This window comes from Rhincodon typus, chromosome 17, assembly GCF_021869965.1.
Source record: "Rhincodon typus isolate 14 chromosome 17, sRhiTyp1.1, whole genome shotgun sequence".
NCBI lineage: Eukaryota > Metazoa > Chordata > Chondrichthyes > Orectolobiformes > Rhincodontidae > Rhincodon > Rhincodon typus.
In genome coordinates this window covers 27054327-27070595 of record NC_063348.1, presented here as the reverse complement: position 1 = coordinate 27070595, position 16269 = coordinate 27054327, and the positions used below count along the sequence as shown (strand labels likewise).

General features: G+C 42.7%; 1 protein-coding gene across 3 annotated transcripts in view; it reads right to left on the bottom strand.

Moving 5' to 3' along the window:
- Nucleotides 1-16269, bottom strand: part of LOC109911909 (SIN3-HDAC complex-associated factor-like) — a 33916-nt gene that overhangs the window by 7193 nt on the left and 10454 nt on the right. For all 3 annotated transcript variants that reach the window (XM_048607265.1, XM_048607264.1, XM_048607266.1), the window contains exons 3-5: nt 14528-14627; nt 13499-13622; nt 4477-4627 (exon numbers count right to left, since the gene is read on the bottom strand). In XM_048607265.1, the coding sequence (XP_048463222.1) occupies nt 4477-4627; nt 13499-13622; nt 14528-14627 (375 nt within the window). The remainder of the gene's footprint in view (nt 1-4476; nt 4628-13498; nt 13623-14527; nt 14628-16269) is intronic.

Sequence of the window (16269 nt, the reverse complement as noted above, 5' to 3'; positions counted from 1 at the left end):
CATGCTACCACAGTTGAAGTATCGCAACAGGTTTTTATGTATCCATGTTACAATAATTTTATTTGATAATTCTGTTAAAGCATTGTGGGTGCACCACACTAAATTGTCTTAATATCCTTGAGACCACATGTTTGACAATTGTTCCAAAGAACAGTCATAGGATTCATAATATTAAATCTGTTTCTCTCTTCACAGATGTTAACAGACCTGCTGAGTTCCTCCAGCACATTCCATTTTTATTATTGTTTGACTAATCAGAACCATAGCAAGTTGTATACTTTGTTATAGCCACTTAAATATTAAATATTAAATAGTGGATGCAGATAATATTGCTTGCTCATTCCCAAGGAAAGGATTGGTTAGCTCAGTTAGTTGGATGGCTCGGTTGTGATGCAGAGCATGGGTTCAATTCCTATTTCGGCTGAGATTACCATGAAGAAGGACTCTCCTTCTCAACCTCTCCCTGCATTTGATGTGTGATTCCCTTTAGGCTAACCATCACAAGTCATCTTTCTCTAATGAGTAAACAGGATTATGGCAACTTTACCATTTTTATTACTAAGGATTTCGAAAGATGCATTTACACTGTAGTTACCAATTTTGGAGGTGTTTGTATACACCGTCTGATTTACTTAAAATGTAAATGGTTGTTTGAAAGAACATTCGAGGGCGCAAAAGAAGAAAACAAAATAAGTGCCAATGTGTTCAATCATAGACACATAGCCCAGTTAGCAAGAAGATTTTGCTTTTCATCGCATCAATAAGTTGAAACGATTGCAATGCTGGAAGCATACTTCAGCGATCCCAAATTAGATCAGATCATTTTGTATAGCATCTCTTAGATCATCAAAAACAAATGTAAACACTCCATTCTAACAAGTTATCATTTAAGTACTGAAAAGGATTACCCAAACATGTAGCAGTTGTTTGAAATTCCAGACTAGGCTTGAATCCATATGATTTTTAACTGAAGGATTTTTGTACATTACATATCTACGGTGTAGTACAGATCGGCGATGATCCACCTAAATAGTAGGGTTAAATGCCCAATTTCTGTTTTCAAGGGTATTTTTAAAAATTTTTGTAAATCTGTAAATTTTGCTGGAGGCAAATCCAGGAAATCCAAATATTGAATCATGCTGCACCAGAAACAAATCGTTGACCATCAATATGTATTTTCAAATATGTTTCTGGGGCCTGAAAACTAAATAAAATGTCAGCATTAAAAACATGGCAGTGAAAAGGGTGATATTTTGATTTGCTATTTTTCCTTTCTGTTGCTTCCCACAATCTACCTCCCGGGTAGTTCCCTTTAAAAGGCGTTTGTAACAAGAAGATAACTATCTCTATATTATTCCAGGCAAAATTCACACAGAATATTGCTAACACACAGTGATCACTGATCCTCTCAAACTAAAAGATTTGATAGCCCAAAGTTATTATTGTGACTGTCATTAGAATCACAGAATCATGCCCTTTAGCCCATCAAGTCTGTACCAACGAAAACTATTCTAAATCTTCATTAGTCCTACTTTCTAGCATTTGGCCCATAGCCTTGAGTGTTACGACATTTCAAATACACTTCTAAGTACTTTTTAAAAGTTTGTGAGGTTACTGCCTCAACTACCCTCTCAGCCAGTGATGTCCAGGCCCCTATCACTCTCCAGATGAAAACACTTTTCCTCAAATCTTTAAATCCCCTCTAAACCTCCTGCCTTTCACCGTAAAATTATGTCCCCTTGTTATTGACCCTTCAACTAAGGCTGCTTTCTATCCACCCTATCCATGCTCCTCATAATCTATACACCTCAATTAGGTCCCCTCTCAGCCTTCCCTGCTCTAAAGAAAACAACCTGAGTTTATCCAGCCTCTCTTCGTAGCTAAAATGCTCCATCCCAGACACATCCTGTTGAGTCTCCTCTACACCCCCTCCAGTGCAATCAAATCCTCCTATAGTGTAGTGACCACAACTGTTTGACCAGAACTAACCGAAGTTTTGTACAGCTCCAACATGACCTCCTGAACTTATAGTCTGTGCTGCGAGTGATAATGAGAAGTGTCCCATGTGCCTTCTTAACTACTCTATTACCCTATCCTGCCCTCTTCAGGGATCTATGGACCCAAGATCCCTCGGTTCCCCTGAGCTTCCTATTGTCCTACCATTCATTGAGTACTCACGTGACTTATTCCTTCTTCCAAACTGCATCATTTCACACTTATCAGGGTTAAATTCCACCTGCCACTGATCTGCCCATCTGACCAATCCGTCCATATCCGCACTCTCACCCAGCCAATCTGTGTCATCCATAAACTTACTTATCTTCTTCCCAACATTTTCTTCTATATCTTTACAAACAATAAGTGACCCAGGACTGATTTTTGTGATATTGGACACAAGCATCCAGTCACACAAATAGCTTTCTATCACCACTCTCTGTCTGAAATCACTAAGCCAATTTTGGATCCAACTTCTCAAGTTACCCTGGATCTCATGAGCTTTTACCTTTTCTTTCAAAGGCTTTGCTGAAATCCATATACACTATATCAACTACACCACCCTCATCTATGCACCCTGTCACCTCCTCAAAAAATTTAATCAAATTTATTTGGCATGTCCTCCATCTGACAAAGCCATACTGATTATCTCTGGTCAATCCGTGCCTGACCAAGTTGAGATTAATTCTCTCCTTCAGAATACTCTCCAACAGTTTCCCTCCCACTGATGTGAGACTCAATGGTCCCTAATTCCATGGTTTATCTCTACCACCTTTCTTGAAAAGCGGAACCATATTTGCTGTCCTCCATACCACTGGCACCTTCCCTGTGGCCAGACAGGAAATTTAGGTCAGATCCAATTTCCTTCCTCATCTCCCACAGCAGCCAGAGATACAACTCATCCAGACCTGGGGACTTATCCACTTCTCAGCCCGCCAAATCCTTCAATACCTCTTTACTCTCTATGTTAAGTTTCTCAAAAACCTCATAATCCCGCTTCCTGAATTCAGTACCTACTTCTCCTTTTCCAGAGTGAAGACAGATGTGAAGTACTTGTTTAACAGTCCAACCAATGGTCTCTAGTTTCACACTTAAATTGCCTCCTTGGTTCCAAATAAGCCTGGTTTTCCTCCCCACTTGACATATTTCTAGAATACCTTGGAAGTACCTAATCTTATCTGCTAGTGCTTTTTCATGCCCCCTCTTTGCTCTCCTAATTGCTTTCTTTGGTTCCCCCTGCACTTTCTATACTCCAGTAGGGCCTCTGTTGCTTTGCTACCTTTGTACCTGTAAAAGCCTCTTTATTCCAGTCCTGAGAATTCGTAGACATCCATTCATGGACTTGTTCCTCCTACATTTCACCCTAAGGGGTACTCTCACCAAATCCATTTTTAATGGTCCCCACTATTCTGCTGTGGATTTCTACCAAGGAGCTGTTCTCAGTCTACTCGGTTAGATCTTATTTTAATAAAATCTGCTTTCCCCAATCCAAAATCCTTTTCTGCAGACTACCTTTTTCCTTTTCCATAAGGAACTTAAAATGTACGGTGTCGTGGTTGTGATCACTTAACTGGTCTCTCACTGCCAGCGCAAACACTTGTCTGGCTTGGTTCATCAAAATTAGGCCCAACACTGCACTGTCCCTTGCTGGACCAAAAAAACTCTCTTGAATACATTTCAAGAAATCCATCCCTTCTAAAATCTTTACACTATGGCTATCCCAATTAATGATTGGGAAGTTGAAACTCCCTAATATAATTGTCCTAATATAACTACCCACTGAATTGCCCACACAAATGCTCCTCTGGCTGTTTGGGAGTCTTTAATACACTACCGGTGATGTGACTGCCCCCCGTTCATTCCTACGCTCTACACAAAGCCTCATTTGAAATCCCTTCCAAGATATCATTCCCTCTTACTGCAGTAACCGACTCCTTACAACCTCCCCTGACCTGCCTGAAGATCCGATAACTTGGAATGTTGAGTTGCCAGTCCTGACAGACCCTCAACCATACCTCTGTGACGCAACAACATCGCAATTCCACATGTCAATCCACACCCCTAACTCATCTACCTTACTATAATAACCTTGGCATTAAAGCACAGGCCAGCCAGCCTCACCTTCCCTTGCAAGTCAACATGACTGAACTCCCTTGGTTCTTCAAGTATGCTGTGTCCCCATTGTAGTAACATTCCGTGTTCCCCCACCCTGCTGAACTAGTTTAAACTTTTTCCAAGAGTGCTAGCATACTGACCCACAAGGATGCTGGTCCCATTCTAGTTTAGGTGCAGACTGTCCTGCTTATACAGGTCTCACCTTCCCCAGAACGATCCCAGTGATCCAGCATTCTTAGAATATACTACCAATGTGAAACACATGAAAATATAAAGAACTCCTCAAAAAGTAATTTTTCATCATTTCTAGCAACTCATGGATTTTAAATAAGCTACACACCAAGATGAACAAATCAAAACACTCACCTTTTCCAGTAAGTCAGATCAAGGAATGAAAAGACTGGTTGTAAAGAAAGACTTTTCTGGGTTTCTGTATCTGAACATTCATCAGATTGATTGCTGTGGCTGGGTGACTGGGAAGGAGAAATACTGGATGTTGTGCTATGTGCATCTGAATCTGTACAATAAAGAACAAAGATATAAATTGATACTGTCAGAGCTTACGAATATAGGTCACACCACAAACACTGGCAAAATGAGAAAAACACCAAAGGATTAATTATAGATTGCAAAATAACCAGGGGAACTTGAGTGAAAACTGTATAGTTGAAAATATACATTCCAGTCATCACTTACTCTGTCAGTATATCTGGATGGTAATATCATCTTTGTATAATTGTGATTAATGTTTGAGGTGGAATCTTCCCGGCCCCTGAACAACCTGGGCACTGACGAGTCAGTTAGGAAAATATGACAAGATCAGCAAAATTAGATTCTCGAAGACGAAAAAGTCTAATTCCATAACGAAGTGTTGAACAGAGAGAGAAGAATCTAGCTAGTGAGCAGTGAGCGGTCTATTTGCATGTATTAGCATTCCATTATTAACAAATCTTGCCTCATTGACATGCAATTTCCTATTCTCTCACAAGCCGGAGAGAAACTGGATGGCAACATTTCATGACCATGTTAAGGTTGGAGTGGGTGCCTGACGTCTGCAGCTCACTGTTTGTTCCTCTGCACATCCATTTTGGACAGCAGTCCCCAACATTCCAAGGCGTGCTCCAAGGGCAGCGACCATCTGCCTGTTTCCAACACCATCTACCCTCATCACAGAGGCTGGCACTGGACATGAACTAACCTCTCCACATTCTCATGGCACATCTCTCACCCCCTTACAATATAATGCTCCACTGTAGGCCACACTAACACCTATCATTGTAACACTGCTGCCAGGCCTCTTTACACACAGTGACATGATATGACCTGGCTGCGTCTCAGGGCTTCTCAATTGTTCTCACTCACTTTGCACCTACTCAGATGCACACAACAATTGCTCACAGCACCTCTGCCTTGCCTTTTCGTGCTCTTCTCTTGTATTCAGATGCTCACAGTTCTTTCTGTCTTGTCTACCATTTAGCACAGGCAGAAAACCAGGCAGCTTGTCATGGTTAGCAGCAGGGTTCAGTCAACAGGATGGGCATATTGCGATAGGGCACCATACTACACCTTCATCAGATGCAAGCAGATATAGCAGCAAACCCACTGCATGTGGTTCAACAAGTGGCTGTCTCAAAGTCTAAGTCCTGTCAAAAGGAGACAGGCTTCAGTCAAGGGGATACCAGCATTATTGTGGCCATTCTCCTCAATAATAAGTATACCGCTTTGCATACTGTTGTGGGGGACAACCTACCAGGGGAAAGCCATAGCGGCCAGGTCTCTGGCACTGAGCCTGGCTCTGTGGCTCAGAAGGAAAGGGGGGAGAACAGGAGAGCGATAGTGATAGGAGATTCACTGGTTAGGGGAACAGACAGGAGATTCTGTGGTACCCAGCAAGACTCCTGGATGGTAAGTTGCCTCCCCGGTGCCAGGGTCAGGGATGTCTCGGATCGGTTCTTCAGGATTCTTCAGGGGGAGGGAGAGGAGCCAGAAGTCGTGGTACACCTTGGTACCAATGACATAGCGAGGAAGCGGGATGAGGACCTGAAAAGTGATTACAGGGAGTTAGGATGGAAGCTGAAAGCTAGGACGAGTAGAGTAGTAATCTCAGGATTACTACTGGTGCCACGGGCTCGTGAGACTAGAAACAGAGAGAGAGAGAGCGCAGCTGAACACGTGGCTACAGAGCTGGTGTAGAAGAGAGGCCTTCAGGTTTGTGGATTTTGGGATAACTTCTGGGGAAGATGGGTACAGGGAAGGACGGGTTGCACTTGAACTGGAGGGGCACTAATATCCTGGACGGGAGGTTTGCTAGAGCATTTTGGGAGAGTTTAAACTAGTTTGGCAGGGGGGATGGGGAACGGGTGCTACAGATCAGAGGATGGGGTAGCCAGTATACAGACAGATAGAGCAAACAGAGAATCTATGAGGAAGGACAAGCAGTTGATAGGGCAAAGTGGCAGTCAGTTCGATGGGTGGAGGTGTGTCTACTTTAATGCAAGAAGTGTCAGGAATAAGGGTGACGAACTTAGAGCATGGATCAGTACTTGGAACTACGATGTTGTGGTCACTACAGAGACTCGGATAACACAGGGGCAGGAACGGTTGTTGGATGTTCCGGGCTTTAGATGTTTCAAAAGAAATTGGGAGAGAGGTAAAAGAGGCGGGGGAGTGGCATTGCTAATCAGGGATGGTATCACAGTTGCAGAAAGGGAGGTCGTAGAGGAAGGTTTGTCCACTGAGTCAGTATGGGTGGAAGTCAGAGACAGGAAAGGAGCAGTCACTTTATTGGGAGTTTTCTAGAGACCCCCCAATAGCAACAGAGACACTGCGGAACAGATTGGGAGACAGATTTTGGAAAGGTGCCGAAGTAATAGGGTTGTTGTCATGGGCGACCTCAACTTCCCTCATATAGACTGGAACCTGGAGCAGATTTTGTCAGGTGTGTCCAGGAAGGATTTCAATATGTAGACAGGCCAACTTGAGGGGAGGCCATATTGGATTTGGTGCGTGGCAACGAACCAGGTCAGGTGTCAGATCTCTCGGTGGGAGAGCATTTTGGTGATAGTGATCACAACTCCCTGACTTTTACTACAGTCACAGAGAGGGATAGGAGCAGACAGTATGGGAAAGTATTTAATTGGTGGAGGGGGAATTACAATGCTATTAGGCAAGAACTATGGAGCACCAATTGGGATCAGATGTTCTCAGGGAAATGCACGATAGAAATGTGGAGGTTGTTTAGGGAGCAATTGCTACAGATACTGGATAGGTTTGTCCCACTGAGGCAAGGAAAAGATGGTAAGGCGAAGGAACTTTGGGTGACAAGGCATGTTGAACACCTAGTCAAGAGGAAGAAGGAAGCTTACTTAAGGTTGAGGAAGCAAGGACTGGACAGGGCTCTAGAGGTCTACAAGGTAGCCAGGAAGGAACTGAAGAATGGACTTAGGAGAGCTAGAAGGGGGTATGAGAAAACCTTGGCGGGTAGGATCAAGGAGAACCCCAAGGCATTCTATACTTACGTGAGGAACATGGGGATGGCTAGAGTGAGGGTAGAGCCAATCAGGAATAGTGGAGGGAACTTGCGTGCGGAGTCAGAGGAGGTATGGGAGGACCTTAATGAATACTTTGCTTCAGTATTCACCAGTGAGAGGGACCTTGACGTTTGTGAGGACAGCCTGAAACAGGCAGATATGCTCGAACAGCTTGTTGTTAGGAAGGAGAATGTGCTAGAAATCTTGAAAAACATGAGAATAGATAAGTCCCCTGGGCCAGATGGGATATACCCAAGGTTAATACGGGAAGCGAGGGAAGAGATTGCTGCCCCTTTGGCAATGATCCTTGTATCCTCACTGTCTACTGGAGTAGTGCCAGAAGATTGGAGGGTGGCAAATGTCATTCCCTTGTTCAAGAAAGGGAATAGGGATAATCCTGGAAATTACAGACCAGTCAGTCTTACTTCTGTGGTGAGCAAATTATTGGAGAGGATTCTGAGAAATTTGGAAAAGCACCGTTTGATTAGAAATAGTCAGCATGGCTTTGTGAGGGGCAGGTCATGCCTCACAAGCCTTATTGAATTCTTTAAGGATGTGACAAAACACATCGATGAAAGAAGAGCAGTGGATGTGGTGTATATGGATTTTAGCAAGGTATTTGATAAGGTTCCACATGGTAGGCTCATTCAGAAAGTAAGGAGGCATGGGATTCAGGGAAATTTGGCTGTCTGGATACAGAACTGGCTGTCCAATAGAAGTCAAAGGATGGTAGTAGATGGAAAGTATTCAGCCTGGAGCTCGGTGACCAGTGGTGTGCCACAGGGATCTGTTCTGGGAGCTCTGCTCTTTGTGATCTTTATAAGTGACTTGGATGAGGAAGTGGAAGGGTGGGTTAGTACGTTTGCCAATGACACAAAGGTTGGTGGAGTTGTGGACAGTGTGGAGGGCTGTTGTAAGTTGCAAAGGGACATGGACAGGATGCAGAGCTGGGCAAAGAAGTGGCAGATGGAATTCAACCGAGAAAAGTGTGAAGTGATTCATTTTGGAAGTCGAATTTGAATGCAGAATACAGGGTTAATGGCAGGATTCTCATTAGTGTGGAGAAACAGAGGGATCTTGCAGTCCACGTCCATAGATCCCTCAAAATTGCGATCCAAGTTGATAGGGTTGTAAAGAAGGCGTATGGTGTGTTGGCTTCCATTGGCAGGGGAATTGAGTTTAAGAGCCGTGAGGTTATGCTGCAGCTCTATAAAACTCTGGTGAGATCACACTTGGGATATTGTGTTCAGTTCTGGTCACCTCATTACAGGAAAAATGTGGAAGCTTTAGACAGGGTGCAGAGGAGATTTACCAGATGCTGCCTGGACTGGAGGGCAGGTTTTATGAGGAAAGGTTAAGGGAGCTAGGGCTTTTTTCATTGGAGCGAAGAAGGATGAGAGGTGACTTCATAGAGGTTTACAAGATGATGAGGCATAGATAGAGTGGATAGTCAGAGACTTTTTTCCAGGGCGGAAATGACTATTACGAGGGCGCATAATTTTAAGGTGATTGGAGGAAGGTATAGGGGAGATGTCAGAGGTAGGCTCTTCACACAGAGAGTGGGGGGTGTGTGGAATGTGCTGCCGACAGTGGTGGTGGAGTCAGATACTTTAGAGACTTTTAAGCAACTCTTGGACAGACACATGGAGGATAGTAAAATGTAGGGTATGCAGGGTAGATTGATCTTAGTAGGATAATAGATCGGCACAACATTGTGGGCTGAAGGGCCTGTACTGTGCTGTACTGTTCTATGTTCATAGTAGGTCAAGGGCAACATCTGATATCAGTCCAAGAGTTTGGACATAGTCCGTCAGCCTCATGGGTAGGCAGGGTCAGAGGGTCCGTATCACTAATTACGGGAAGTGGGCCATGGTCAGTCCTGCAGGTCCAATGTAACCAATTCAGGGATTCACTGCAGTCAGTCAGAGAACTGGAGAGATCAGTCAGGGCCTCAGTCACCCATCAGGTGGAATGTCCGTCTATGTCACTCCTGGCAATCAGCTCTATGAAAATAAAAGGGGATAGTAGGGACCACTGCTGTTGGGAAGTTGGGATGTGGGCTGCAAAGGGGTCAATAATTGTGAAGGTGGCAATCAACATATAAGTGGGGGAGATGCTGGTGCATTGAGGATATGGTTTTTACAATGGGAGTGTGGGGGGGTAATTGACAGACACCACAACCCTGGCTTTGATGGGGCTACAGTGCAGCACCATAGTTGGCAATGATTAAGCTGTGGGCTCAGGGGTATTTTTGGGAGATACTGGAACATGTGAAAGCTCAGCACTGGTCAAGAAAACAGGGAGTGCAAGGAAGAAAGGAGCGTGGAGGTCTGGTGGTGGTTACCAGGCTGAGCCTACTTTCCATACTGATGTGCATCTTAAATAGGCAGTGGAAATGGAAAATGGTTGTGGCCACACATGCTCCAGGCTCCACAGCGAATGTTTTTATTCAAGGGCTTTACTTGTGAGGGATGAGAGGTCCTTCAAGGGGCAATTGCATTTCACAGGCACCTACACCACAGGCACCTACACCACACAGGCTGAAGTCATCTGCACCCTGTATACGAAAATGCAAGTAGTGTCCAACAATGTATGACATAATTCTGGTCACAAGCAATCTTGGCCATCTCATTGGTGATTATAAATTGATCACAGTCATCTCTGTGAAGCAGAGTAATCACCTTAAAAATGGCCCCTGTGGGTCACAATTCACAAAAAAAATCCAAGATCTCATAGACTGCACAAGGGTACAGAGCTAATTTCTTCTCACCTTGATCTGCAAGTATTCATCAAGAGGTTTTTACATACAATCCTGTCTTTCTTGGGTGGTGTGGAGCTGGGGATACAAGGTCTCAGCAATCAAAGTGCACTTTTAATTTCTTACTGTATTTCCAAGGCATTCATTGGAAAAGGATTCCTATGTCAATGGTCCCTGTAGAGGCACTCCATGGCCATCCTTGTTAGAAACCTCCATATCCCATTGTTTAGAGGATTAACCTAAACTCTCATTTGTGAGTGATGCAAATGTTGACTGCTCCTATTACAAAGAACCTGTTCTTTTTGTTATGTTCCCCACCGAGATTCATTGGAACCATGATGAATGGATCCAGCCATAGCAGGGGTGTCATCATAGTGACTGCAATGCTGTGAAGACAGAGATTTAGAGGAGGAACAGATGTGTCAGCAAGCTCAGGAGCAGGAGCAACCTTCCAGTGGGTGCAAAACACTGTGCACATGAAGAAGTTGAAACAGATGATTCCCTCAGGATGGGTAGGAGCTACAAGAGGCTCAGACTCTATCATCCCTGATGCCATTTCTTGCAGATGAGCGAGGAACATTGACACACGACTGTAGATGTCCCAAGACACTGTTACAGAATTATGCAACTGTGGGAACAGGATCTGTGACACAAAGAAGTGATCTTATCCTAATGGACGTCAAGGTGATCATGATGATGAACTTTTATGCAACCAGCTGCTCTCAAGGATCCACTAGAGACCTGTGTAGGCCCTCACAATCCTTGAACCACAAATATACCAAGACTGCTTTCAATGCAATTTGTTCCAGACCACACGGCTTCATCTCATTTCCACACAAGGCCAGTGCTGGAGCCTGGGCAGTAGGTTTTTCCAGGATGCTACTGTCTGCGCACGCATCATGTTGGGAGCATCTTATCACAACGCAGCTGATATCCATCAACAGAAAAGGCTTCTATTCCATTAATGTACGTATCATCTACCATTGGTAGTACCACATCTCAGAACTCTGCACCCAGTACCTTGGGAGTGGCCATGATGCCTTTATCTTTGATAATTTCCACATTTCATTTGTTTCAGATGCCTGACAAGGATGGTTGCTGGGAGACATGGACTGTCATCTGCAACCATGGCTAATGACTCCATCACATACTTCCTGAGGCAGAGCGTAAATACAATACAACCCATCCTTTCACCAGGGCCATGGTCTCCTCAAGATCCCACTGCTTGGATCAGTCTTGGGGGCTCAGTCTTGCAGTACAGACTGGATAGCTACATTAACTTTGCATACTGTGCTTTGCACAACTGGAGCAGACAAAGAAAACAAGTGATGAATATTGAAGAGCTGGGCAAGCAGTGGCAATCTTCTGAGGAGTAAGACGAGGACACTATCAAGGGGGAACATCACCTTCAGCTTGATGGAGCACTGCAGCATCAGGGGCAACAAGCCAAACAGGACTTAACTGGCAACCAGTTCCGATAGGGAACTGGGTACACTGATCACTCATTGACTGACTGTAGATTTGTTGTTGATCCAAAGGCAAGCAGTTAATGTTTGTTCCCTGAAGCAAACACGGCTTTTGGTTGATTTTCTTCTTCAATTTTGCTGCTGCTAAACAATCGTGAATGTCTTAAACCATCTGAAGACTTTCTAGTACGTGATGCTCCCACATTGAACAATGAGAAGATGTTAAGCTACACAAAGTGTGGGGAAACAGAAGCACTCCTTTAGTCAGCTGGGATGATACTAAGGAAGGGTAACCTACGGAGCTTGATTCTTACAGGTGCAATAACTGTTGATCAGGCAGATGATGATGTAAAACTAGCAATATACTTACAAAGCTGAACTTGTATTTGCAACAAAAAGTGTCACTGGTACAATCTATGTGCCCTGTCAAGTGTTTCTTTCTGTTCTCTCCCTCTACTTGCACTGATGGGCAGCACCTGGTTGGCAGCTGTCACTGGAAAGCCTGGCATAGCTGAGCAGGGGACAGTGCAAGTAGGTGCCACACAGACGTGGTGAATACCTAATGAGATGTGTTCCAGAAAATAGTGCCAGAAAACTAGTTAGGGCTCAGACATAAACCCTCCTTAAATCCCCCAAAATTGAAAAATAGCTGATTTATGGTAAAATTCACCCCTCAAGAGCAAAACCTCCTTTAAGAAGGAATATATATGGAGATTTTGTTAGAGATGGCAAGGAAAGGTTAGTAGAATATTTCCAAAGTTTCTCAATGTTCAGATTGCCGAAATAGTCAGAGAGCAAAATGGATAGAATTTCTGCAGGTGATCACAGAAAATTTGCAAGCAAACTTGCAAGAAAAACAAATTCAATGCCATATCCCATTTAAGTTTAAACTGTAACCAATCTACACGTGCCCCCCACCCCACCAAATAATTAGATATTTTAACATGGTACCAATTATAAAAGCAGATACTAAAGGAGGTTTACAAATCACTGCACATCATGGTACATAAGAGTTTGATTTTGCGATTCCGAAACAGAAGTGGCATCACAGTTTTTTTTTAATACAATGCTCCATTAGCCAACAAAGGCAGATTTACTCAAGGAGAAATCTTGCATGTGAACAATCCTTCAGAGATCTCAATGAAACACATAAGATTCTGAAGGCACTTGAGAAGGCAGATGGTAAGAGGATGCTTATCTTGTGAGAGATGCTAGGACTAAGAGAGACAATTTGAAAAAAAGGATCTCCCACTTAAGATGAAGATAAGGTTTTTTTCCACCCAGAAAGCAGTGAAGGCTGAGTAAGTGAATATTTCAAAGGTTAGATAGATTCTTGAATAACAAGGTAGTCTTAGATTTGAGGGGCTAGACAGCAAAGTAGAGTTGAGTCCACCATCAGATCAGCCATGGTCTCATCAAATGGCAGAGCTGGCTCAAGGGGCCAAATGGCTAATCCTGCAATTAATTTATATGTGAGCATGAGTTACAGACATTCTTATTTCATTTTAAATTTCTAACTCAATGGCACACATCATCTTTCAAAACACTCAGTTCAGCTGGGGAAATGAGAGAAAGAAAGGGTCAGTGGATTCAAAAAGCACTCACTAGCAACTGAATATCAACAAAAAGCTTACTCTGTCTTTTGAGCTTTTGCTGGAGTCTCCGCAATTTGTTCTTCTTTTTGCCATCGCAGCCAGATTTAATTTTCTTAGGTTTCACAAGTGTTTTAAGACCTGGTCCAGCTCGTGCATCAACCACCTGACACGGGAATAAAAAAATCTTGTTTTTTTCTGGAGTGTCCAAATTGCACATATTAAATAAATCAATTAGAGGTTATTTCAAACAGGTTAAGTAAGTGAAAGAAGAGAGTGTCCTATCCAACTAGACATCAGTGGCAACTACAGAAATGTTTAGATTACATGTATCACTCAGCAGATGTACAAAACATTCCTGCTTTGTATTAGGTTTCATAATTTTTGTTTTGCAACCTGCACTAGAGACATCCAAATCAAAGGGTTACAGGACATGAGCACAAACATTAGTGCACTCACATAGAATCTTGGTGCTAATGGAAGACTGTTTTCCTGCAATTTATAATCCCATGGTGTTTCCCTGGCCCAGTCAGCTTTCTTCAACCATACAAAAATGGAAAGCTATTTTATTAAAATAATCTTGTTCCTGATGGGTCATACAGACACCAAAGCAAAAGGAACTCCACAATAGGTAAGTGGCTATTTCAAATCCAAATACTCTGGCCAAGGGCCAGAAAACCGATCAGCAAAACCACTAAAGTACACATGAGACCCAGTCTATTGAGATTAAATAGTCTACATAACTAAAATTTGACCACTGAACTAAATTTGATTTTTAAAAGTTTGCAGGTATTCAGAACAAAAATCTTCAGATTGCCCTAAAAGCATGTTCCAAGGCACAATGGTTGAAATGGTTGATTACAATCTCACATACACAAAACTGGAAGAGGCAAAGTTATGCATTTTGAATTTTTTTCATGCACATGAATGAATTTCTCTTCATTTACTCAAGACAGCAAATTTCACAAGCAGAAAATACCACACTCTATATGAATTACTTGGACACTTGTGAACATATAGATGTCGACAGGTGTTTAACAGACATTGTGTGTTTAATTGGCTCACACTTACATGACTCCAGTTTTTTTTTGATCCAGCAGGAAGTTTCTTCCATCTCTTCACCAAAAGCACACAAGCATTACAGATATCTCCTGCACGTGCTTCTATCAAACTGTATGAAAACAAACAGATCTCAACTTACACATATGCTGCCGACTTTTAAGCATCACATTGTATTTTAAATGTAAATGATATTTAATGCATTTAAAAATAAACTTTCAATTGCTGTTCCACCTACTATGAACACTTCTGAAAGCATCTAGCACACATTCCTGTAAAGATTTTACGCTCTGAAATGTTCTGATACTTATTGAAAATTCATGACAAATATAATTCTAACATATCCTGTTGCCCAATGCTCGCCAAAGGCTTTCCCCAGATAAATGTTATCCCTCAATATAGACCCTAGTACAAAAGAAACAGTTAAGTCCCAATTATAATTGTGAGTCAGGAATGGTGTCTGCGAAATGAAAACCCAGGTTGAACAGCAAAAGTTAAAAAAGCTTCAATAGCAAGTTTGTCCGGTTATGCTGGCTTGACAGTTTCCCTGCACTGAGCACAATCGATGTCTACAGGGAATGGAATTCTGTTCCCAGTTATCCATTAACTATTCCCTTAAGCATGACAATAGCCCAGGGACAAAACAAAATTTTGCTCAATGCATAGGAAAAATTTATTTGTTTGAAAATCATAATGTATCTTTTGGTAGTTTTGCATTATTCATGTGATAACTTTTCCTTTCAGATTAATTTCAATCAGGTTCCAAAAACATTACCATTCAATCCACTACAACGTTGCATTTTCACTGATGACTATTCAAATCTATTTTAAGTGTCTCGAACAAACACGTAAATTTTGCTATGTGTGGGATCGGTTCGCTTTATTTGGATTTCAGTTGATAATTATTAATTCCCCAACTAACACATTTCTGAAAACACAGAAACATAGAAAATAGGAGCCAGGGTAAGCATTAAGGCTGCTCCACCATTCAATATGATAGTGGGTCTGCCACAATCTCAAGACCACTCTCCTACTTTCTCCAATATCCTTTGATACCTTTGGTATCTAGAAATCAATAACGTTCTTAAATATATTCGGTGATTTAGCTTTCACAGCCTTCTGTGGTAGAGAATTCTACAGGTTCACCACCCTCTCAGTGAAGAAATTCCTTTTCATCTCAGTCCAAAATGGTTCACCCCATATCCTCAGACCATGACCGCATGCTCAACACACCATTTGCCTTCCTAACTGGTTGCTGCACTTGCTTTCTGTGACTGGTGTACAACAGCACCCAGGTCCCCTTAACATATCAACATTTCCCAATCAATCACTATTTAAATAATACTCTACTATTCTACTTTTCCAACTAAAATAGATAACTTCACACTTATCCACACTATACTGCACTTGCCACATATTTGCCTACTCATTCAGCTCATCTGAATCATTTCAAAGGCTTTTACATCCTCCTCACCACTCTCAATTCCTCCTAGTTTTTGTGTTGGCAGCAAACCTGGAAATATTGTGTAGAGCTGGATGAACACAGCAGGCCAAGCAGCATCAGAGGAGCAGGAAAGCTGACGTTTCGGGTCTGGACCCTTCTTCAGAAATGGGGGAGGGGAAGGGGTTTCTGAAATAAATAGAGAGAGAGAGGGAGGCGGATAGAAGATGGATAAAGGAGCAGAAAGGTGGAGAGGAGACTGACAGGTCAAAGAGGCGGGGATGGAGCCAGTAAAGGTGAATGTAGGTGGGGA